The 23498-nt window shown below is 40.8% G+C and overlaps 1 protein-coding gene across 3 annotated transcripts; it reads left to right on the forward strand.

Annotated features, from left to right (window-relative positions):
- Window positions 1-23483, forward strand: LOC139416243 (RNA-binding protein 39-like). Of its 3 annotated transcripts, XM_071164674.1 has the most exons (16): window positions 23-368; window positions 2464-2520; window positions 4122-4174; window positions 4794-4964; window positions 9131-9184; window positions 14000-14117; window positions 14276-14428; window positions 16705-16842; window positions 16927-16992; window positions 17072-17276; window positions 17537-17638; window positions 18593-18625; window positions 19136-19250; window positions 19522-19627; window positions 21805-21883; window positions 22152-23483. In XM_071164674.1, the coding sequence occupies exons 2-16, from the start codon at window positions 2470-2472 to the stop codon at window positions 22250-22252; spliced, it is 1545 nt and encodes a 514-aa protein (XP_071020775.1). In that variant the 5' UTR covers window positions 23-368; window positions 2464-2469; the 3' UTR covers window positions 22253-23483. The 3 variants fall into 3 exon arrangements, with proteins under 3 accessions (XP_071020776.1, XP_071020775.1, XP_071020777.1); XM_071164675.1 differs by lacking the exon at window positions 18593-18625 and having other exon boundaries at window positions 1-368; XM_071164676.1 differs by lacking the exons at window positions 23-368; window positions 2464-2520; window positions 4122-4174 and adding an exon at window positions 8768-8847 and having other exon boundaries at window positions 4955-4964.
- Window positions 23484-23498: the final 15 nt, after the last annotated feature.

Below are 23498 nucleotides of genomic sequence, written 5' to 3' on the forward strand. Positions count from 1 at the left end.
CATTACGGAGTTGGCAACACTCGACAGGACCACGTTCATAGCAAGTCGCGTGTTGATAAAACGAGAGAACGCCATTTTAGAGACGCTAGTGAACTTCAAACGCAAAACAAGTTATAGCTAGCTAATATAAGGCTGAATTAATTACTGGCTGCTGTTAATAATTTCGTTTGCTAGCTACTATACAGTAGCGCGTAGTAGTAGTGTTGTTGAGAAGAACAGCAGCAGGCGAATCCGAGGTCATATTTGGCCAATTTTATCCTGAAGACGTAGTTGGCTAACGTTAGTTCACTGGCTCGTTTTATAAGTTTGCTAGCCAACTTAATTGTTTCTGGTCACAGAAGAAGCAGACGTTGGGACAAATCCTTGCGGTACGTTAGCTAACGTTACCATTACAAATCGTCACAGGCACATCTTCCTCACAGATTTTGGCTAACGTTGTTTAGCTAGCTAGCGTTACTAGAAAACATATTGGTAGTAAGCCATGTAGCTAGTTAAGTTCCACATGGTTCTTGCTGGTCTAAAAAAGGGACAGTAATGTGCTAGCTAGCAGATTGTAAAGGGCTGATGTAATGTGAGGCTCCGTACTGTCATGAGTTTCTAAACCTAGAGGCGAGACTTCCGGGAACGCTTGCGACACAGACCGGGGATGCGAAGGCAATGATATTATTCCTTCTCGAAATCGTAAAATGCACAACCTAGATTTGAGCCAATGTCATAAGTAGTTGTGGACGTGTTATTACTCCAACATCGTGAAAGTGACATACTGACACGTTTTAATTTGTCAAACTATTTTCTATCGAAAGACTGACAGAGTTAACGGCTTGCACATGACGACTGTTAGACCCGGTGACGTTTACTAAATATGAGTTTAGCTTCGCAATGGATTCGCCTACAAGTGTGATCGGGGATTTCTATTGGACAAGCAGTTTTGGCCTATCTTCATATTGTACTGTTTTTGGTACTGCTCGGTATAATTTTAATCAGAATAGATTCTGACCCTATGCTTGTTTACAGCTGTTCTAGGGTCGGACAGGCTTCCTAGGGTGTTTAGGGACAAAATTCAACTTTGGTTCTGGTGTTATACTTTATATTCCATGTTATGGTAACACAGAACAGTTTATTCCATGAGAATAGGATTTACCATTGCTGAGATCTTATTTAAGTTATCAGAGAAAGTCAAAAAGGTTGCAGACAGGCCAATGTTAATCCCTAGTCAATAATGGCACCAAATCACTTGTCTGGGTTAAAAAATTCAACATGTTTTGTCCAATATCTCAAGATATCGTGGTCATATTGTTTTAAAATGCTATATTATACAAATTATGCAGTATGGAATACACAACTAGAGTAATTTAAGCCCAATTTAAGGTAGGGTGGTCATATTAACAAATCACAATGATTTATGCAAAACTGAGTTTGTAACCATTTATGAAATTAGAATACAACTTTTTATACTACTTTATGCAAATCAGATACTTAATGTGGTAATTCGTCTACGGAATAAAAAATTACAGCATGTTACGGCCATTCATATAAAGTAAGGTGGCCATATTATTTACATATTTATGCAGAACTGGGAGTTTACACTGACGAGTAAGGTGCCACTTGTGTCTCATTATACCAGTCGAATAAGACATGGGAGAGATTACGAATTTTGGCAAATATTTATTTATAGACTAATAAACTTTTTAAACAAATAGCCAAACAAACCGAAAACTTCAGACATTACTAGTGCCTCCCTCGCGATCAATCCGCCATAAAAAAAAGTGAAAGGCAGCCTAACGTGCTCATTGACATCTGCCTCGAAGGACACAAATAAAAAATGCTTTCTGCTTCTAAGATCAGTGTGTACGCGTTCACGCGAAGCTTGGGGGGGATTTTCGGCACAACACCGGCACCGTGGTGTCTTAATTTAAACAGGAAACCTGTCCAACTCAGTGCAGCTGTAAGCAAGCAGGGTCTGAATCTATTCTGACTATTATATTATTCAAATTAGACCAACTAGCTAGGCAAGCTATCGGCTTGGCTAGATTGACAACATCTAAACAATATTTTGTCTCCAATGTTTATTGAAAACGTAAATACATTTTCACAATGAGCACTTGTCTCTCATACATCGTTGATTGGTTAGCTAGCCAATGAATTTTAGCAATATTAACATAGACGTGACACCAGTCAAAACAAGACATGGTATCAAGAACAAGCTGAAACGAGCCACCTACGATTCCCCACATGGCAGGTTCTTGTCATTGTTGCTAGCTATTTGGCCATCCAGAATCACAACAATACGGACTTCTGCCCCAATTAAGTGTGCACATCGTTTTCGTGACGTTGTCAGCTAACCCCTATTTTCTGTGCCAGTTGTAGTATCTAGCTATCTAGATAAAAACAGAAATATGTATATCTCATGACTGATGTTCTGACTGATGTTCTGACTTGATTGTATCGGGTTTTCTCTTTCAGGAGACCATGGCAGACGACTTTGATGTTGAGGCTATGCTAGAGGCTCCATACAAAAAGGTGGGTAGCTAGAATTGCCAGGCTTGTAGCTATGTTTTTTTGCACATTCACTATTTGCTGGTCTTGTATCATCTTGCTGCTCAGAGATATGTTGCTATTATTTATGGTTAAATGGTTGTTTGTGCCTCTCGATTTTTGAATGAGGTGTGTGATGCATTGACATAATCCAAAAAGTCTGAATAAACGCCCATCTCTCTCTCTTTGTAGACTTGCCTAACAATATCTCCCCTCTTCTCTCACCTTTTGATTCGAGTGAGGACTGTGTGTTGGGGGGAGAGTGTAAGGTAGTAATTTAGCAATGTATTGATGTACTGTGATCCCCTAGGACAAAAAGAGCTTCATCTTATCTATCACCTGTTTGGTTGCAACAAGGTGAATGCAAATGGATGATAATCAGCACATTTTACCCCACATGCAAAGGAGACAATATTCACATTTTCTGTTGACATGGTAGCTAAAGGCATTTTCACAATGTTTACACCTAATGTTACAGTTGGATTGACCCATAGAAATATAATTACTGTGGTACCAGTAGTTCTGGCACATATTCTATTTATATACGTGACCTTTTGTTATGCATCAGTGTCAATCAAGTAAGTCTGACCTAAAATAGGCCTTACATGCATAAGTACCTATTTTACCCTTACATTTGGCTATAGTAGATTAGTCTTCTCTATAGTATATCACTTAACAAATCAGGCTTAAATGAGTAGTCATGATTTTGCCAAGGTCAACAAAACAAGCTATTGATTATTTTAAAATATGAATACTGTCTCCCTGCCCAAGTCTATTGTGATGGTTTCTGATTTTGTAAATCAGCATCTTGACTTTGCATGCCTTTTAACACCAGTAATATTTTACGTTTATTTTCTTACTACAATTTATTTGTAAGATTTATTTAAAGATTTCATTTCTATTATACATTTAGTTAATGATTTCACCAGTATGAGTATTTTTCCCCTAATAAAATTCAAGCCATTCAAATACAAACATCTCCATTCAGCTGGCACAAAAAAAATTATAGGACATTTAACATGAGGCTAAACTAGTAGATTTTTTTTCTTCAGTTTTACTTGGGAGTCCATATTACTAAGCAGTGTGAATCCCTGTTTGCTTCAGGGCGAGATGTGACAGAGGTGGCATCGAACTCTTACAGTCCAAGAAGGAAAATGGGTGAAGATCACTGGACTGACATCAACCACAGGATCTTTTAGCGGCTGTGGGCCAAGCATGGTCTCAGTGGGCTTAGGAACAGATAGTGGTACTGGTACGACAAAGGAGGGGTGGGGTTGAGATGACCAAACTGTTCCCATAACTTACTGTATCATGCCAAAATACTATATATTTTTCCCATATACTTTTACTTTTGGTTGGATTGAGTACTGTATGATATGTAGTTATAACAGCAGGGGGAGTAATTGGAATGGAACTCTACAGGGGCTGTAGAAGGACCCCCTTACATACTTGTCCAAACATATTAATGTTAACAGTATTTTAACCTAATGGTTATGTTCTGTATTTTCTTGTTCCCTCCCTCACCCCTGACGACTTGCAATGTTTCCTCTACATCCTCATGATGTTCTTCTATCAACCCTGCTTAGGATGAAATAAAGTCCTCTAGTGCTAATGGAAATGAAGAGCGCAGTAGTAAGAAGTAAGTACTGATTTTTAAACTCTTTGCTAAACCATCTCTACACAGACTGTTCTCTCTGCTACCGCACAGCAAGCGGTACGGGAGCGCTAAAGTCTAGGTCAGAGGCTTCTAAACAGCTTTTACCCCCAAGCCAGAAGACTCCTGAACATTTAATCAAATGGCTACCCAGACTTTTTGCATTGACCCCCCCCCCCCCCCCCCCCTTCAGCTGCTGTTACTCTGTTATTATCTCTGCATAGTCACTTTAATAACTCTACATACATGTACATATTACCTTGACCGTTGCCCCAGCACATTGACTCCGTACCGGTAACAAATGTGTATATAGCCTCGCTATTGTTATATTACGCATGCTCTTTAATTATTTGTTACTTTTATTTATTTTTGTTTATTTTTCTTAACTGCGTTGTTGGTTAGGGGCTTGTAAGTAAGCATTTCACCTGTTGTATTTGGCGCATGTGACAAATAAAATTCGTTTTGATTTATCTTGTCAGTTGCTACAAGTCATGTTTCAATCATGTAACCTTTTGGAAACGGCATCAGTGATGGCTAGATGTCTGAAGTATCCATTTCCAATTGTGTTGTGTGACTGCACCCTGAATGTCATCCTGTGTTCCAGGAAAAAGAGGAGCCATCGTAGGAGTAGTCGCAGCCTGAGCTCTGACAAGTGCTACAGCAAAGATGGGAAGAAGAGTCCGGAGAAGAAACGCAGCCGCAGTAACGAACGCCGGCGCAGTGGTTCCCGTAGCAGGGAACATGCTGGACGCTACAGAGGACGCCGGGGACCCTTGTACGTATTGCAGGCTTTTCCAAACTGTGCACATTTCATTTTTTGCCCAAGCACTACACAGCTGATTCAAATAATCAACTGATCATCAAGCTTGGATCATTTTAGTCAGCTGTTTAGGGTAAAAACCAAAACTTCACCTCTTTGGTTCCTGGGGACTGAGTTTGGGAAACGCTTATGTATTTATTTTTTTCCTGTGTCACAATTTTTGGGCTTCCTTATGTCTTGTGTTGTCTACAGACAAAAATGGGTTGGAATAATCTCCTCCTTGGACATAATTTGTGTTTTCCACTGTGAAAGCTGTTGTCTATAAACTTAGTGTTAATGATGAAATGAAACCTGGTTTTGTATTTAAAAGTGGCGTAGTTTGTTGCCTTTCTAATCAAATTTTATTGGTCACATATGTGATTAGCAGATGTTATTGCGGGTGTAGCAAAATGAATTAAGACTATATACATATGGACAAGCGATGTCAGAGCGGAACGGACTAAGATACAGTAGAATTTTATTTCACCTTTATTTAACCTAGTAGGCCAGTTGAGAACAAGTTCTCATTTACAACTGCGACCTGGCCAAGATAAAGCAGAACAGTGCGACAAAAATAAGAGTTACCCATAAACAATCGCTAACTGATTGCTGCAGCTGTACATAGTCTATCGGTAAATAGCCCACCCAATTTACCTACCTCATCCCCATACTGTTTATATTTATTTACTTTTCTGCTCTTTTGCACACCAGTATCTCTACCTGTACTTGACCACCTGATCATTTATCACTCCAGTGTTAATCTGCAAAATTGTAATTATTCGCCTACCACCTCATGCCTTTTGCACACAATGTATATAGACTCTTCTTTTCTACTGTGACTTAATTGTTTACTCCATGTGTAACTCTGTGTTGTCTGTTCACACTGCTATGCTTTATCTTGGCCAGGTCGCAGTTGTAAATGAGAACTTGTTCTCAACTAGCCTACCTGGTTAAATAAAGGTGAAATATATATTTTTTTACAAACACAAAGTCAATAACACAATAGAAAAAAATAGAAAATCTATATACATTGTGTGCAAATGTAGAAGAGTATGGAGTTAGGCAATAAATTGGCCATAGAGGTGAAATAATTACAATTTAGCATTAACACTGGAGTGATAGATGTGCAAGTAGAGATACTGGGATGTAAAAGAGCAAGAGGGTAAGTAATAATATGGGGATGAGATAGTTGGGTGTGCTATTTACAGATTGGCCATGAACAGGTACAGTGCTCTGACAGCTGATGTTTAAAGTTAGAGAGCGAGATATGACTCCAGCTTCAGTGATTAAAAAAATAAATAATTGCAATTCATTCCAGTCATTGGCAGCAGAGAACTGGAAGGAAAGGTGGCCAACGGCAGTGTTGGCTTTGGGGATGACCAGTGAAATATACCTGTTGGAGCGCATTCTACGGGTGGGTGCTGCAATGGTGACCAGTGAGCTGAGATAAGGTGGGGCTTTACCTAGCAAAGGCTTTTATAGATGACCTGGAGCCGGTGGGTTTGGCGACGAATATGTAGTGAGGGCCAGCCAGCGAGAGCATACAGGTCACAGTGGTGGGTAGTGTAAGGGGCTGTGGTAGACTACATCCAGTTTGCTGAGTGGAGTGTTGGGGGCTATTTTGTAAATGACATTGCCGAAGTCAAGGATCGGTAGGATGGTATGTTTGGCAACATGAGTGAAGGAGGCTTTGTTGCGAAATAGGAAGCCGTTTTTAGATTTAATTTTGGATTGGAGATGCTTAATGTGAGTTTGGAAGGAAAGTTTAGTCTAACCAGACACCTAGGTATTTGAAGTTGTCCACATATTCTAGGTCAGAAAAATACAGCTTAGTGATGCTAGTCGGGCGGGAGGGTGTGTGCAGCAATCGTTTGAAGAGCATGAACTTAGCTTTACTAGCATTTAAGAGCAGTTGGAGGCCACGGAAGAAGTGTTGTATGGCGTCGAAGCTCGTTTTGGAGGTTTGTTAGCACAGTGTCCAAAGAAGGGCCAGATGTATACAGAATGGTGTCGTCTGCGTAGCGGTGGATCAGAGAATCACCAGCAGTGAGGGCGACATCGAGAATTGAACCCTGTGGCACCCCCATAGAGACTGCCAGAGGTCCGGACAACAGGCCCTCCGATTTGACACACTGAACTCTATCTGAGAAGTAGTTGGTGAACCAGGCGAGGCAGTCATTTGAGAAGTGAAGGCTATTGAATCTGTCGATAAGAATGCAGTGATTGACAGTCAAGCCTTGGCCAGGTCGAAAAAGGCGGCTGCACAGTACTGTCTTTTATCGATGCCGGTTATATGACCAGCTCGGAAACCAGATTGCATAGTGGAGAAGGTATGGTGAGATTTTAAATGGTCGGTGATCTTTTTGTTAACTTGGCTATCGAAGATTTTAGAAAGGCAGGGCAGGATGGATATAGGTCTATAACAGTTTGGGTCTAGAGTGTCTCTCCCTTTGAAGAGGGGGATTGACCGCGGCAGTTTTCCCATCTTTGGGGATCTCAGACGATACGAAAGAGGTTGAATAGGCTAGTAATAGGGGCTGCAATTATTTAGGTGGATAGTTTTAGAGCGGGTCCAGATTGTCTTGCCCAGCTGATTTGTAGGGATCCAGATTTTGCAGCTCTTTCAGAACATCAGCCGTCTGGATTTGGGTAAAGGAGAAGTGGGGGGGGGGGGGGGGGGTCTTGGGCAAGTTGCTGCAGGGGGTGCTGAGATGTTGGACGGGGTAGGGTCTGTGAGAGCCAGAAATCTTGCTTGTTTGAGGTGACCAAATACTTATTTTCCACTATAATTTGCAAATAAATTCATAAAAAATCCTACAATGTGATTTTCTTCATTTTTTTTCTCATTTTGTCTGTCATAGTTGAAGTGTACCTATGATGAAAATTACAGGCCTCTCTCATCTTTTTAAGTGGGAGAACTTGCCCAATTGGTGGCTGACTAAATACTTTTTTGCCCCACTGTACATATGAGCTGAGTAATGCAAGATATGTAAACATTATTAAAGTGACTAGTGTTCCATTCCTTAAAGTGGCCAGTGATTTCTAGTCTATGCCTATAAGCAGCCTCTAATGTGCTAGTGGTGGCTGTTTTAACAGTCTGATGGCCTTGAGATAGAATCTGTTTTTCAGTCTCTTGGTCCCAGCTTTGATGCACCTGTACTGACCTCGGCTTCTGGATGATAGCAAGGGTGAACAGGCAGTGGCTCGGGTGGTTGATGTCCTTGATGATCTTTTTGGCCTTCCTGTGACATTGGGTGCTGTAGGTGTCCTGGAGGGTGGGTAGTTTTCCCCCTTGTAGTGGTTTGGGCAGACCGCACTAACCTCTGGAGATCCTTGCAGTTGCGGGCGGTGCAGTTGCCGTAGCAGGCAGTGATACAGCCCGACAGGGTGCTTTCTATTGTGCATCTGTAAAAGCTTGAGGGTTTTAGGTGACGAGCCAAATTTCTTTAGCCTCCTGAGGTTGAAGAGACTCTGTTGTGGCTTCTTCACCATACTGTCTGTGTGGATGGTCCATTTCGGTTTCAGTGATGTGTACGCCAAGGAACTTGAAGTTTTCCAGCTTCTCCACTGCGGTCCCGTCGATGTAGATAGGGGAGTGCACCCTCTGCTGTTTCCTGAAGTCTGTGATCATTTCCTTTTGTTTTGTTGACGTTGTTTTCCAGGCACCACACTCCGAGCCCTCCCCTCCTTCCTGTAGGCTGTCTAGTCATCGTTGGTAATCAAGCCTACTACTGTTGTCATCTGAACTTGAAGCCATAGCCCTGGTTTTGTGTCCTCAGGTCAATCCCCTCCCTGTTTGTGACCGGGCTGATGTGTTTCAAGTGAAGTTCAAAAAGTAGGCCCAAATGAGGGAAGGAAAGTAAGTTGAATAGAATAATACTTATGTATTAAACTATACAGTTTGGCATTGTAGGCGTACATACTGAGCTGAACCTTGTTTTACACCCTAGTTTGGAGCTGAAATTTTGTGGTGTTCCGGGAGGGAAGGTTGGTCCACCACATGCCAACAAACAAAGTTTTTTTTATTTTTATAATTCTTTGTGATGTGATGTGTTACTGTTTGCCTGTTGGATGTTTTGTCAATAAAGTATGTATGTAAAGTCTGGGTAAGAACTAAACGTTGTGATTGTTCCTTTTTTCAGTTGGAAACGCTCAAGAAGTTGTAGCCCCTTCAAGAAAGACAAGAGTCCATTAAGGTGAGATACACAGCCGGATTATCTTAGAAGCCACAGTGGGGTGGGTCAAAAGCTTCAAGTTCCTTAGCATGCACATCACAGAGGATCTAAAATGGTTCCTGCACACCGACAGCGGGGTGAAGAAGGTGCAACAGCGCCGCTTCAACCTCTGGAGGCTGAAGAAATTTGGCTTTGCCCCAAAGACCCTCACAAACTTCAACAGATGCACCATCGAGCGCATTCTGTCGGACTGTCTCAACGACTGGTATGGCAACTTCATCGACCGCAACCATAGGGTGGCGCGGTCAGCCAGTGCATTATGGGGGGCACACTGCCTGTCCTCCAGGACATCTACAGCACCTGGTGTCACAGGAAGGCAAGAATGATCATTAAGAAGGTGGAGACAGTACAGGTGCATCAAAGCTGGGACTGAGAGACTGATAAACAGCCTTCGCTAGCCAGCTGGTACCCTGCCCTGAACCTTAGACTGCTGCCCTATGTACATAGTCATTGAACACGGGTCACTTTTTAACAATGCTTACATACTGTTTTAACCCACTTAAAATATTTTTAAAAAATTTAACCTTCATTTAACTTCTTTGGGATAGGGGGCAGTATTGGGTAGCTTGGATGAAAAACGTGCCCAAATTAAGCTGCCTGCTACTCAGCTGTAAAAGCTAGAATATGCATATAATTAGTACATTTGGATAGAAAACACTCTGAAATTTTAAAAACCGTTTGAATGATGTCTGTGAGTATAACAGAACTCGTATGGCAGGCAAGAACCTGAAAAAAAAATCCAACCAGGAAGTGGGAAATCTGAGGTTTGTAGATTTTCAACTCAGCCCCCATTGAAGATACAGGGTTATATTAGTTGTTTCACTTCCCAAGGCTTCCACTAGATGTCAACAGTATTTAGAACCTGTTTTGAGGATTCTACTCTAAAGGAGGGGTTCATAAGGGCTCTTTGAGTGAGTGGTCTGCCACTCACTCAAAAGAAAATGCTATTTCTGAGTAATGTTGACTACCCAATATGGCGGGTATCTTTTTGGCTGCTTTGTTGTCTAAAGGCTGTTCTCAGATTATTGCATGGTTTGCTTTCTCCGTAAAGTTTTTTTGAAATCTGACACCGCGTTTGCATTAAGGAAAAGTTTATCTAAAGTTCCATGTATAATAGTGGTATCTTTATCAATGTTTATTATGAGTATTTCTGTAAATTGATGTGGCTCTCTGCAATATCACCGCATGTTTTAGAACTACTGAACGTAACGCGCCAATTTAAACTCAGATTTTTTAAATATAAATATTAACTTTATCAAACAAAACATACATGTATTGTGCAACATGAAGTCCTATGAGTGTCATCTGATGAAGATCATCAAAGGTTAGTGATTAATTTTCTCTCTTTCTGCTTTTTGTGACTCCTCTCTGGCTGGAAAAATGTATGTGTTTTTCTGTGAGTTGGTGGTGACCTAACATAATCGTTTGTGGTGCTTTCGCTGTAAAGCCTATTTGAAATCAGACTGGTGGGATTTATGTTTGAGGAATTTGAATTATGAGATTTCTGTTTTGAATTTGGCACCCTACACTTTTACTGGCTGTTGTCATATCGATCCTGTTAACGGGATTGGAGCCCTAAGAAGTTTTTAAGAAACTTTTTACAATGACGGCCTAGGAACACAGACTTTAAAAAAAAAATGTTTACCTTTATTTAACTAGGCAAGTCAGTTAAGAACAAATTCTTATTTTCAATGACGGCCTAGGAACAGTGGGTTAACTGCCTGTTCAGGGGCAGAACAACAGATTTGTACCTTGTCCGCTCAGGGATTTGATCTAGCAACCTTTCGGTTACTGGCCCAACTCTCTAACTGTGTGTGTGTGTGTGTGTGTGAAATCAAAGTTAATTTGTCACGTGCGCCGACTACAAAATGCTTACTTACAGGCTCTAACCGATAGTGCAAAAAAAGGTATTAGGTGATCAATGGGTAGGTAAAGAAATAAAAAGACAGGCTGTATACAGTAGTGATGCTACATACAGACACCGGTTAGTCAGGCTGATTGAGGTAGTATGTAGATATGGTTAAAGTGACTATGCATATATGATGAACAGAGAGTAGCAGTAGTGTAAAAGAGAGGGTGGAGGGTGGGACACAATGCAGATAGCCCGGTTAGCCAATGTGCGGGAGCACTGGTTGGTCGGCCCAATTTAGGTAGTATGTACATGAATGTATAGGTAAAGTGACAATGCATATATGATAAACAGAGAGTAGCAGCAGCGTAAAAAGAGTGGTTTTGGGGGGGTTCACAATGCAAATAGTCCGGGTAGCCACTTGATTACCTGTTCAGGTGTCTTATGGCTTAGGGGTAAAAACTGTTGAAGACTTTTTGTCCTAGACTTTGGACTCTGGTACCGCTTGCCATGTGGTAGTAAAGAACAGTCTATGACTGGGGTGGCTGGGGTCTTAGACCATTTTTAGGGCCTTTCTCTGACACCGCCTGGTATAGAGGTCCTGGATGGCAGGCAGCTTAGCCCCAGTGGTGTACTGGGCAGTACGCACTACCCTTTGTAGTGCCTTGTGGTCAGAGGCTGAGCAATTGGCGTACCAGGCAGTGATGCTCTTGATGTTGCAGCTGTAGAACCTTTTGAGGATCTCAGGACCCATGCCAAATCTTTTTAGTTTCCCGGAGAGGGAATAGGCTTTGTCGTGCCCTCTTCACGACTGTCTTGGTGTGTTTGGACCGTTCTAGTTTGTTGTTTATGTGGACAACTAGGAACTTGAAGCTCTCAACCTGCTCCACTACAGCCCCGTCGATGAGAATGGGGGCGTGCTCGGTCCTCCTTTTCCTGTAGTCCACAATCATCTCCTTAGTCTTGGTTACGTTGAGGGATAGGTTGTTGTTCTGGCACCACCCGGCCAGGTGTATGTGTATATACATACATGCATGCATACATACCACACACAGTCGTGGCCAAAAGTTTTGAATGACACAAATATATTAATTTTCACAAAGTCTGCTGCCTCAGTGTCTAGATATTTTTGTCAGATGTTACTATGTGACACTGAAGTATAATTACAAGTGTCAAAGGCTTTTATTGACAATTACATGAATTTGATGCAAAGAGTCAATATTTACAGTGTTGACCCTTTTTCAAGACTTCTACAATATGCCCTGGCATGCTGTCAATTAACTTCTGGGCCACATCCTGACTGATGGCAGCCCATTCTTGCATAATCAATGCTTGGAGGTTGTCAGAATTTGTGGGTTTTTTGTTTGTCCACCCGCCTCTTCAGGATTGACCACAAGTTCTCATTGGGATTAAGGTCTGGGGAGTTTCCTGGACATGGACTCAAAATATAAATGTTTTGTTCCCCAAGCCACTTAGTTATCACTTTTGCCTTATGGCAAGGTGTTCCATCATGCTGGAAAAGGCATTGTTTGTCACCAAACTGTTCCTGGATGGTTGGGAGAAGTTGCTCTCCGATAATGTGTTGGTATCATTCTTTATTCATGTTCTGTGTTCTTGGGCAAAATTGTGAGTGAGCCCACTCCCTTGGCTGAGGAGCAACCCCACACATAAATGGTCTGCTTTACCGTTGGCATGACACAGGACTGATGCTAGCGCTCACCTTGTCTTCTCCGAATAAGCTTTTTTCCGGATGCCCCAAACAATCGGAAAGGGGATTCATCCGAGAAAATGACTTTACCCCAGTCCTCAGCAGTCCAATCCCTGTATCTTTTGCAGAATATCAGTCTGTCCCTGATGTTTTTCCTGGAGAGAAGTGGCTTCTTTGCTCCCCTTCTTGACACCAGGCCATCCTCCCAAAAGTCTTCACCTCACTGTGCGTGCAGATGCACTCACACCTGCCTGCTGCCATCCCTGAGCAAGCTCTGTTCTGGTGGTGCACCGATCCCGCAGCTGAATCAACTTTAGGAGACGGTCCTGGCGCTTGCTGGACTTTCTTGGACGCCCTGAAGCCGCCTTCACAACAATTGAAACGATCTCCTTGAAGTTCTTGATGATCCGATAAATAAATTGTTGATTTAGGTGCAATCTTACTAGCAATATCCTTGCCTGTGAAGTCCTTTTTGTGCAAATCAATGATGATGGCACCTGTTTCCTTGCAGGTAACCATGGTTGACAGAGGAATAACAATGATTCCAAGCACCGCCCTCCTTTTGAAGCTTCCAGTCTGTTATTTTAACTCAATCAGCATGACAGAGTGATCTCCAGCCTTGTCCTCGTCAACACTCACACCTGTGTTAACGAGAGAATCACTGACATGTCAACTGGTCCTTTTGTGGTAGGGCTGAAATGCAATGGAAATGTTTTTTGGGGATTCAGTTCATTTGCATGGCAAAGAGGGACTTTGCAGTTAATTGCAATTCATCTAATCACTTCATAACATTCTGGAGTATATGCAAATTGCCATCAACAAACTGAGGCAGCAGACGTTGTGAAAATTAATATTTGTGTAATTCTCAACTTTTGGCCACGACTATGTGTGTGTATATGTGTGACTATGTATATGTATAGTATTCTAGTCATGGCTTATCCTATATAACTACTGCTGTAATCACCTTTTCTATTCATATACTGTATATACATATTTATATTGTGGACATTGATCGTTCAGATACTGCTCGTTGTTATTTCTACTTGTGTGTTGTATTGCTGCATTGTTGGAGCTGGACATAAGTATTTTGCTGCACCTAGGATAACTTTTGCAAATCTGTGTATGTGACCAATAAACTTTGATTTATAAGCTCTATCATGTTTTCATTTTTTTTCATCCATGAAAATGATATGTGTTAAACTCTGTGCTTTTTTTCAAGGAAACCAATTGACAACCTGACCCCAGAGGAGAGGGATGCCCACACTGTTTTTTGTATGCAGCTGGCAGCCAGAATCAAACCACGAGACCTAGAGGACTTCTTCTCAGCCGTGGGGAAAGTCAGTATTCGCAGTTTACAGTTCACAAACTTAAAAGTAGATTGCATAATCTTTGCCGCATGAAATAATTCAACAGACGTTATTTTGACAGAATTTAGCTAATGGTCATTAGGAAGGTGCTCACTCTTGACACACTATTACTATTGTATCCCCTGTAGGTGAGAGACGTGAGGATGATCTCTGACAGAAACTCCAGGAGGTCAAAGGGCATTGCCTACATTGAGTTTCTGGATGTGAATTCAGTCCCGCTGGCTATTGGCTTAACTGGTCAGAGACTTCTAGGAGTGCCCATCATCGTACAGGCCCCTCAGGTAGTGGATTTAACCTCTTACAGCTTCCCCCCACTTTGTGCAATTTCCGCCTGAAGACATACCCAAATCTAACAGCCTGTAGCTCAGGCACAGAACCAAGGATATGCATATTCTTGGTACCATTTGAAAGAAAACACTCTGAAGTTTGTGTACATGTAAATTGAATGTAGGAGAATATAACACAATAGATCTGGTTTAGATAAAACAATGAAGAAAACCATACGTTTTCATCTTTAAAATGAACAAGATATAACAAACATTCAGATAGGATGATGGGGACAATTTCAGTGAAAAATATAAGAGGGCAACAGTACTTGTGCAAAGTTTCAGAATGATAACTTCCAAAATGAGTGTGCTACATTTATCATGAAGTCACCCAGGTGTCCCACACAAGTAGCCCAAATGTACCCAAGTGGCCAAATTGGTATACATTGGTATACAAGGTATACATTTTGAAACAAATAACTATATACAAAATACCAAAATGGTCTTCTAACACCCCCCCAAAGAATTGAGAAAAATAAATGAAAAAAATATATTATTATTGATTACAAAATAACATGGGTAACTATTTACACACTTTCAATATTTGGAAGACCCTCAGTCCTCTATCAAATCAATGTATATAGCCCCAGCCTAAAACCCCAAACAGCAAGCAATGCAGGTGTAGAAGCACGGTGGCTAGGAAAAACTCCCTAGAAAGGCAAAAACCTAGGAAGAAACTTAGAGAGGAACCAGGCTACGAGGGGTGGCCAGTCCTCTTCTGGCTGTGCCGGGTGGAGATCACAGTGGTTGTAGAGGGTGCAGCACATAGAGTAAAAATGAACAGTTTAGGGTTCCATAGCCGCAGGCAGAACAGATGAAACTGGAACAGCGGCAAGGCCAGGTGGACTGGGGACAGCAAGGAGTCAGACCAGCTGTATCTACTGTCTCCATTTCACTTTGGCCATTGATGTGGTCCTGCCCTCTCCTCAACAGCCTCAAATAGGCTATTTCATGTGGGTTGGGGTGGGGCGGCAGACACACGCATCTCACATTTCATGACATTACATGTTTATATATTGTTTCTAAAATTTTAAAAAAAATCACAAATAAATAATATTATTAATTTCAAACAAAGGCATTAATTAGCATGATAAGAACTTACCAGTCCAAAACGATGTCCTCTCCCGTTCAAAAAATATTCCTCCACAATCGCTAAATGAATCATCCTACAACAATCTGTCTCACCTTCCCAATCAATTTATTCTAAAATTGTGTGTACATCTGTATATCTAGACTTAGTTTTAGCTTTCCCTGACTTAGTCGCCATAATGATTGATATATAAACAGCTGAATCTGCGCGTTCACCAAACAATGCAATGCACAATGTGTTTCTCCTTCTGGTATGAAAATGCAATAGCACATGACTCTCTTTACACTGGAGCTTACTACATGGGTTGGTCTTGCAACACATAAACATGGCGTATTGCTGTTTAGCTCAGCTCATTGGCTATCTACCCAGCTAGATTTCAAGACGATCAGTGGTCATTGGGTTAAAAGACAGTCAATCAACAAAACAGCGGGAAAATCATTGGTGCACAATGTCATGACTTGTTGTCTTCAAATCGGTTTCTTTCAGTAAATACGTCCCGCGAAATGGCCCATCAGGTTTGATTGTGTTACAAACAAACCAGTTGATCGCAGTGAAACCAAACATGACTGCAAAAGTCACGTTCTGTGTGGGTTATTTACCTGGAATGTGTCGTCGAAAATGGAATGAGACAGAATTCACGACACAAGCGGTTCACAAAATGTTTCGTGTTAGGCTATAAAAAACGATTTTATCAAACAAAAGACCATTAATTGTGTAACAATGAGCATTGGAATTGCAAACAGACGAAGATCGTCAAAGGTAAACGATTTATTTTAATGCAGTTTGTGATTATGTTACGCCTGTGCTGGTTAAAATTTTTTTTATTTTTATGGGGCTCTATGCTCAGATAATCGCATCGTATTCTTTCGCAGTAAATCCTTTTTTAAATCTGACAACGCAGTTGGATTAGCAAGAATCTAGGCTTTCGATACATGTGAGACACTTGTATTTTCATGAATGTTTAATATGACTATTTATGTAGCGATCACCGTATGTTGTGGAATTTCAGCCCACTTGCGGGTTCCGTGCGCAGAGAGGTTAACTATAATATTTAGCATTGATGGAATTATTATATGTGATGTCACCTTTCACCGCTTACTTGGCAGATGGCATAGACTCAACATTTTTTGTGTGTGTGCAGGCTGAGAAGAACAGAGCTGCAGCAATGGCCAACAACCTTCAGAAGGGTAATGCTGGCCCTATGCGGCTGTATGTGGGCTCTCTACACTTCAACATCACAGAGGACATGCTGCGAGGTGTCTTCGAGCCTTTCGGAAGAGTAAGGAGGAAACACCATTACTGATCAATTACATTTTAACCTCCTTTTACACTAACTCTTGTATCTAACTGTTTTCCTTAACAGATTGAGAGCATACAACTGATGAATGACAGTGAAACTGGACGATCCAAAGGATATGGTTTCATCTCAGTAAGTTCCTGATTTTAGACTTGCAATAGATTAGGGTGTGTGCCATTTTAGTTAGCTGATTCATGCTGTATTATTGTAGTTTGCAGATGCAGAGTGCGCTAAGAAGGCCCTGGAGCAGCTGAATGGCTTTGAGCTGGCCGGGCGGCCCATGAAAGTTGGTCACGTGACGGAACGCACCGACCCCTCCACCGCCAGCTCCTTCCTGGACAACGACGAGCTGGAGAGGACAGGCATTGACCTGGGCACCACCGGGCGCCTGCAGCTCATGGCCCGGCTGGCAGAGGGTGCGATATTAACTGCTGTTTTTGAGTGGATGTAGTTTGGTCTTTTTGGTGCTCAAAATTGCCATTTAGGTTTGTCAGCAGTAAGTGAAAGTTGAGCTTAGTATTCGATATGTCTACTTTTGTGCTGAAATCTAAAACTGATTTGGTCAACCAAGGTGTTACTCCAGTTGACTTCTATAATCGCTCCAGTGTGTGCTCAAGTTGTTGTTTTGAATAGCTTTGAACAGACTTGATGCTAATGAATAGTTTGTTTCCCTCAGGTACTGGTCTTCAGATCCCCCCGGCTGCACAGCAGGCTCTACAGATGAGTGGTTCCATCCACTCGACTCCAATCCACTTCGTCAACATGGCAGCTGGTACAGGTAGGCTCATTATCCATGTGGAATGAACTACTCATTGGCCTCATCTAAGAGCACTGCAGACTCCTCAAAGGAGAGGCATTTGAAGTTTGAGCTTTTTGATACCTAATGCAAATATGAAATTCACCACTAAATTTGCTTTGGCTATTGATCATGAATCTCATTCTAAAGGTAGGTAGCAAAGGAAAGCTGTCACACCTGCTTTGGCAGGATGATTTCCAGTTACCTTTTTGCTCCTCCCTTAATTTGGTTTGTGACGTGTCAGAAAACAGTGCAAAGAGGGCTAACATTATCTGGAGATTAAGTGTGTTAACATTATATGCATCCATGACCACCAATATATGATAATCTCAAATGAACTGCCGTAAGACTTCTCTTTTCTCACTATCATTTCTCCTTTTTATGATCTCTTCCACATGTATCCAATAGATCTACATGTAAACACTAAAGGCCAATCTGGCATTGCCACCAACACTCATTATGAGGTATGTTAATCACTTCAACATCCTGCCAGTCTCTGATGAGAGTCGGTCTCTGAGAAAGCTGTTTTTTCACTCACTATGGCCCTGCTTGAAACGAGCACATTGAATATCATGGGAAACTTGTACGAAACCCAGAAATGAGTTAACATCATTCAAGTCAACCTGTGTGTTGTTTTGACTTGCCAAAGCCAGCAGTTTGTCTTGCTAAGTGAAGGGACTTTTCAAACTTATGTAACACACTACAATATCACAGTACCATGTTAGATGTGAATGCTGATATTGAACTAGCATGCAGATAACCATTGCTTCTCTCATATTGTGTGCCTAATGCTATGGCTGTCCCCCTCTAGCACATAGGCTTAATGTGCACTGCAGTGTAGTAAGTCAATGGTCTTCATCCATTGTGCATCGTTCCATCCTCACAACCTTTTCTAACTGAAGTGCGTCTTTAATTTCTCTTCTTCTAATCTTTTAGACATACAAGCCAGCCTGAACCCACCCCCTGAAGGTGAATGTGAAAGAAAGTGTACAGCTTCTCAAATCTGCACATTATTTAATGCTCATCTAAAATAAATCATTTTGTTTCAAGTTCTCATGTTTCAAACCGGAGAGAGCTCTCCAATGGTCCTTTTTTCTTGTATTGGTTTGAAATCATTGCTGTCATGCATACCCACATTTTATTTTTGTTTAAGCCAAATGATACAATTCTCAAGCTGTCCGTTTTCATCTTTTCTGGTTTTCTTGTGTGTAACTACATTGTCCAAATGTGCATTGAAACGACACAGGAAAAACTAGTCCTGTACTTTGAGATGTATTCATTGGGAGGGAGGGAGGGAATGGAAATTATTGTCAATCTGATGTTCTCAGTTGGAAGCAGGGTTGGGGTCAATTAATGCCATTGAAATTCCAGTCAGTCCAGGAACTGATGTTCAATTCAACAGACAGGAATTAATCTGCACTTGACAGCAGCTCTGGTAAGAAGGACCTCTGTTAATGATACTGTCATCTCCTTTTACAGCTCCTGCCACCCTTTCACTGAATCTGGCTCCAAGCATGAACCAGGCCATGACCCTCTCAACGCAGCCACTGGCTACACACTGCCTACAGCTGTCCAACATGTTCAACCCTCAGTTGTGAGACACTACTTTTAACCTTATCATTTCATGATGAAATGAAGCATTGTTTTAGATCTTTAATTTAATTCACTGAACTAAATTCATAAATGCATTCCCAAATATAAGATTAGGATAGAAATGGGAAAATACTGAATGATTGTAAAGTAATTAATATGGCATGTTTCTGGGAGCCCAAAAGTATTTACTTTAATGTTAATCATTTCCTGAAGCAGGGTTAGGTCAGATGCGTTTGTGATGAATGGCTTGAAATTACCTGCCTCTTTTCCAGGGAAAAGGAACCTGGCTGGGATGTCGAGATTCAAGATGACGTCATTGAGGAGTGCAACAAACACGGTGGAATTGTCCACATATACCTTGACAAGAACTCCCCTCAGGTAATCCACTTTTGAAATGCACTTTGTTGTGTGTCTGACTGATTAAATTATGACAGGCTACTTTATCAAATCGATTACCTAATGTTTGATTGATTACATTATTGAATTAAACCATGCAACAATTAACTCGTTAACCTCTTGAATCTAGGGGGCACTATTTTCATTTTTGGAAAATATAACTTTATCAAAGTTAATGGCTATTTTGTCAGGACAAGATGCTAGAATATGCATATAATTGACAGCTTAGGATAGAAAACACTCTAAAGTTTCCAAAACTGTAAAAAAAATATTGTCTGTGAGTATAACATAACTAATATTGCAGGCGAAAGCCTGAGAAAAATCCAATCAGGAAGGGACTCTTGTTTAGAAAGCTCTGCGTTCCTATGTGTCCCAATTGAGCATTGTTTCTCTCTCCTACTAAGAATCCACCAGTCCCGGTTCATATATTATCGAATAGATATTTGAAAAACACCTTGAGGATTGATTATAAACAACGTTTGCCATGTTTGTGTCGATATTATGGAGTTAATTTTGAATATATTTCGCCATTGTAGTGACTTTCCGGTTGATTTCTCAGCCAAACGTGAAAAACAAACGGAGCTATTTCGCCTACAAAAATAATATTTTTGGAAAAAAGGAACATTTGCTATCTAACTGGGAGTCTCGTGAGTGAAAACATCCGAACCGCATCAAAGGTAAATGATTTAATTTGAAATATTGCTTGTTTGTAGGTGACCAAATACTTATTTTCCACCATAATTTGCAAATAAATTCATTAAAAATCCTACAATGTGATTTTCTGGATTTTTTTTCTCATTTTGTCTGTTATAGTTGAAGTGTACCTATGATGAAAATTACAGGCCTCTCATCTTTTTAAGTGGGAGAACTTGCACAATTGGTGGCTGACTAAATACTTTTTTCCCCCACTGTAAATGATCACACAGAATTACATATACACAGGATGGAGCATACATCGATTACAAATCATGTCATAAAAGAAAGTCCCTGGCTGACTAAACCGATATGACAGCTGATTAAACAAAGAAAGGGGGTTGGGTTTAAATGAAAGAGAGGGAAGACTGAGGAACAAAAGGATTGGGTCCTTGAGAAGCTATGCTGCCATAAATACAGAATCTTATGAATTCTAATAACTGCCCATTCGGATAAGGAAAATGCAAGATATATATTTACACTGAGCTGTGCTTCGATAGATGGAAGACTGGTTTGCCCAGCAGAGATCGCCCTTGTCCTTTGAAGAATATTTATTGTTGTAGGTCGGATATGTTGTACCCTGTCGTTCTTATTAGGAGATTCTGTCCCTTCCTAGGCCACGTACGGTTACAGCTGCAGCTGATAACTCGACTTTTAGGATGTATCATTTCTTTAGTGAATGAGTTCAAAGTTAATTTTGCCATAATCAGCTCGCACTGAATTCTGGCTTGTCTAGTAGAAATTCCTCCTTCCAGCGTGATGATCGTCACCACCACGTTGAAATTAGCCGTTTTTAAACGTATGGACACCAGTCCTCACGTCATCGAAGAACTTAAGTTGACTTCCATCAACGGGCTTTTGTATTGGGGGAGAGAGGGGGGTGTGTTTCATAGTTCTCAACCAATGTCTGTTCACTTGGGCGTGGCCACTGAGTGAGTATAATTTACTTTATGAAAACAATTCTCTCATTTAGAATCTAAAATTACGTTTCATATTTAAACATTTTAAATTGCACAACAATTCCATGTGAATCTGATAACTAGAATGTGTAGCCTTTCCAAGATACAATGTCTCATACACCAACTGATCTGACGACATATTCTTTAAGTACCAACGGACACTTTCAACTGGTTGGATTACAGAAATATTGTACCTTTCCCCAACCTTTTTAATGTTAACAATGGGCTTTCCAAGAGTCCATTCTGTAGGGTAGAGAGAAGGGAGAAATGTATTTATGGCGGTCATAAACCTACAACAGGGCAACTTCATGACAACTTTATAGAAGTGGATAGGTCTAAGGTGGTCCAGCAAATTGCGCACTTTGCAAATAAATGATAAATGCAGTTACCATTTCTTTGTTTTCTATTATGGTTTAATGTAGAAATGTATGCTTCTACTTTTTTACCCATCAAATGGTCTGTTGCAGATTGATAGTTTACCCTTACCTTCTTCCTTTCCTTTTTTAGGGCAACGTGTACATGAAATGCCCGACAATCCCAACAGCAATGGCTGTAGTGAATGCGCTACATGGGCGGTGGTTTGCTGGTGGGTATCCTTGTACCAATGGATTATGTATGGTCATTATTCTATATGTATACCTTGCATTTAAATCAGTTACGTTTGTGGCTAGGGATGGTGGGAATTAACCAAAATTAAATAGTACCATGTTTAGGGAATTTGTGCTGTTGATTTGTAATCTGGAGCTAGATTGTGTTCTTTTGAACTCACAAGTTTCTACATTTAATACATGACTAATGCATATGTATTTGACAAGTATTGATGGAATGTTTTTGTTTTTTTTCTCTCTCTGTAGGTAAAATGATCACTGCAGCGTACGTACCTTTTCCGACCTACCATAACCTTTTTCCTGATTCGGTAACTGCTGCCCAGTTATTGATGCCTGTACGGCAATGATTCTGCCATGCATGGGGTAGATGTCACAATGCCTGTTGGCTTCAAGAATGTACATCATTTTTGCCAATATTTTGGGATCTTATTGAACACAGTAGCAAATTACTGTACCAATCCACCCTATCTTCATCACGCAATGTTTTCTTGTTCAGTCTGACAGCTATTAGAGGCTAAGCTTGAGTTCTTCTGTAGTCACACATTTCTGTAGCTGCATTTGAGCAAATTATGTTGTTTCAACCTGCATTGTGAAAATACTACCTTTTGGGGTTTTGGTGGGGGGAGGGGCACATAGGGTACGGAGTTGTTTTACAGTGGGAAGTCTGCGAATATTTCTGTTGAAACCGACCCCAGAAGAACAACCCATTTTTGGACAGCCCAACCAAATTAACCTGTGACTCGAATTGCAGTTTGCCGTATGTTGTCATCCCATTAGGGCATTTATATTGGACATTTAGTAATTCAGTTGTGCTTTAGAAATGTTCATTTGCCATGTACGTTTTTGTCAGTTAATGTGTTAAATTAAGAAACGATGCCTACAAATGTATTTTTTACAAGCAAGATATTAATTGTTTACTACTTTACGTTAACATTTTGTAATCAACTTGATTCGGGTGGGCCAATGTGATGCTTTTTGTCATCTTAATGACTTTGCCCTCCATTCCAGATGACACAATCCAAAGTCCTATGTATTTGTCATAACCTGGTTTACAACAGCTGGTCTTATTCTCTAAGTTGGTGTTTACGCAACCCCATCTCCTGCTTTATAATTATACTGTTTAAATATAGAGTAAACCTGCATCTGTAGAAATTGTATTCCTACACAGTTACACCATGGGTATGGTACTGATTTGATAAATCAATACATTTAGCAGTACAGAACTGGTCAATAGATTTGGAAGTTTTGTGCTTCAGATAGTCTTGACTTTTCTCAACTCACAATTCAATCCCTTAGGACAGCACTAACTCCCATGAATGCCAATTATGAAACCCGCATCAAATCATTCCTAACTTTTGTCAACAGCATCTTATGAGAATTGCTTGACAGTGATGCATTCTGGTAATAACCATTTTAAGGAGTCGCTTGGGATTGACTCTGAGGAGAATGTGAAATGTCACTGGGTCCCCTAAGCCCCCACGATAAGATGTTTATCTGTAGAACTCGACAGGTCCCAAGTCAGCAGTGATCTGTTGAGAGCCTGCAGACTTCACCAATAAACATGAACTCATACCCCAATGTTGGTCCCTTTAC

The sequence above is a fragment of the Oncorhynchus clarkii genome, chromosome 9 (assembly GCF_045791955.1).
Source record: "Oncorhynchus clarkii lewisi isolate Uvic-CL-2024 chromosome 9, UVic_Ocla_1.0, whole genome shotgun sequence".
NCBI classification, from domain to species: Eukaryota; Metazoa; Chordata; class Actinopteri; order Salmoniformes; family Salmonidae; genus Oncorhynchus; species Oncorhynchus clarkii.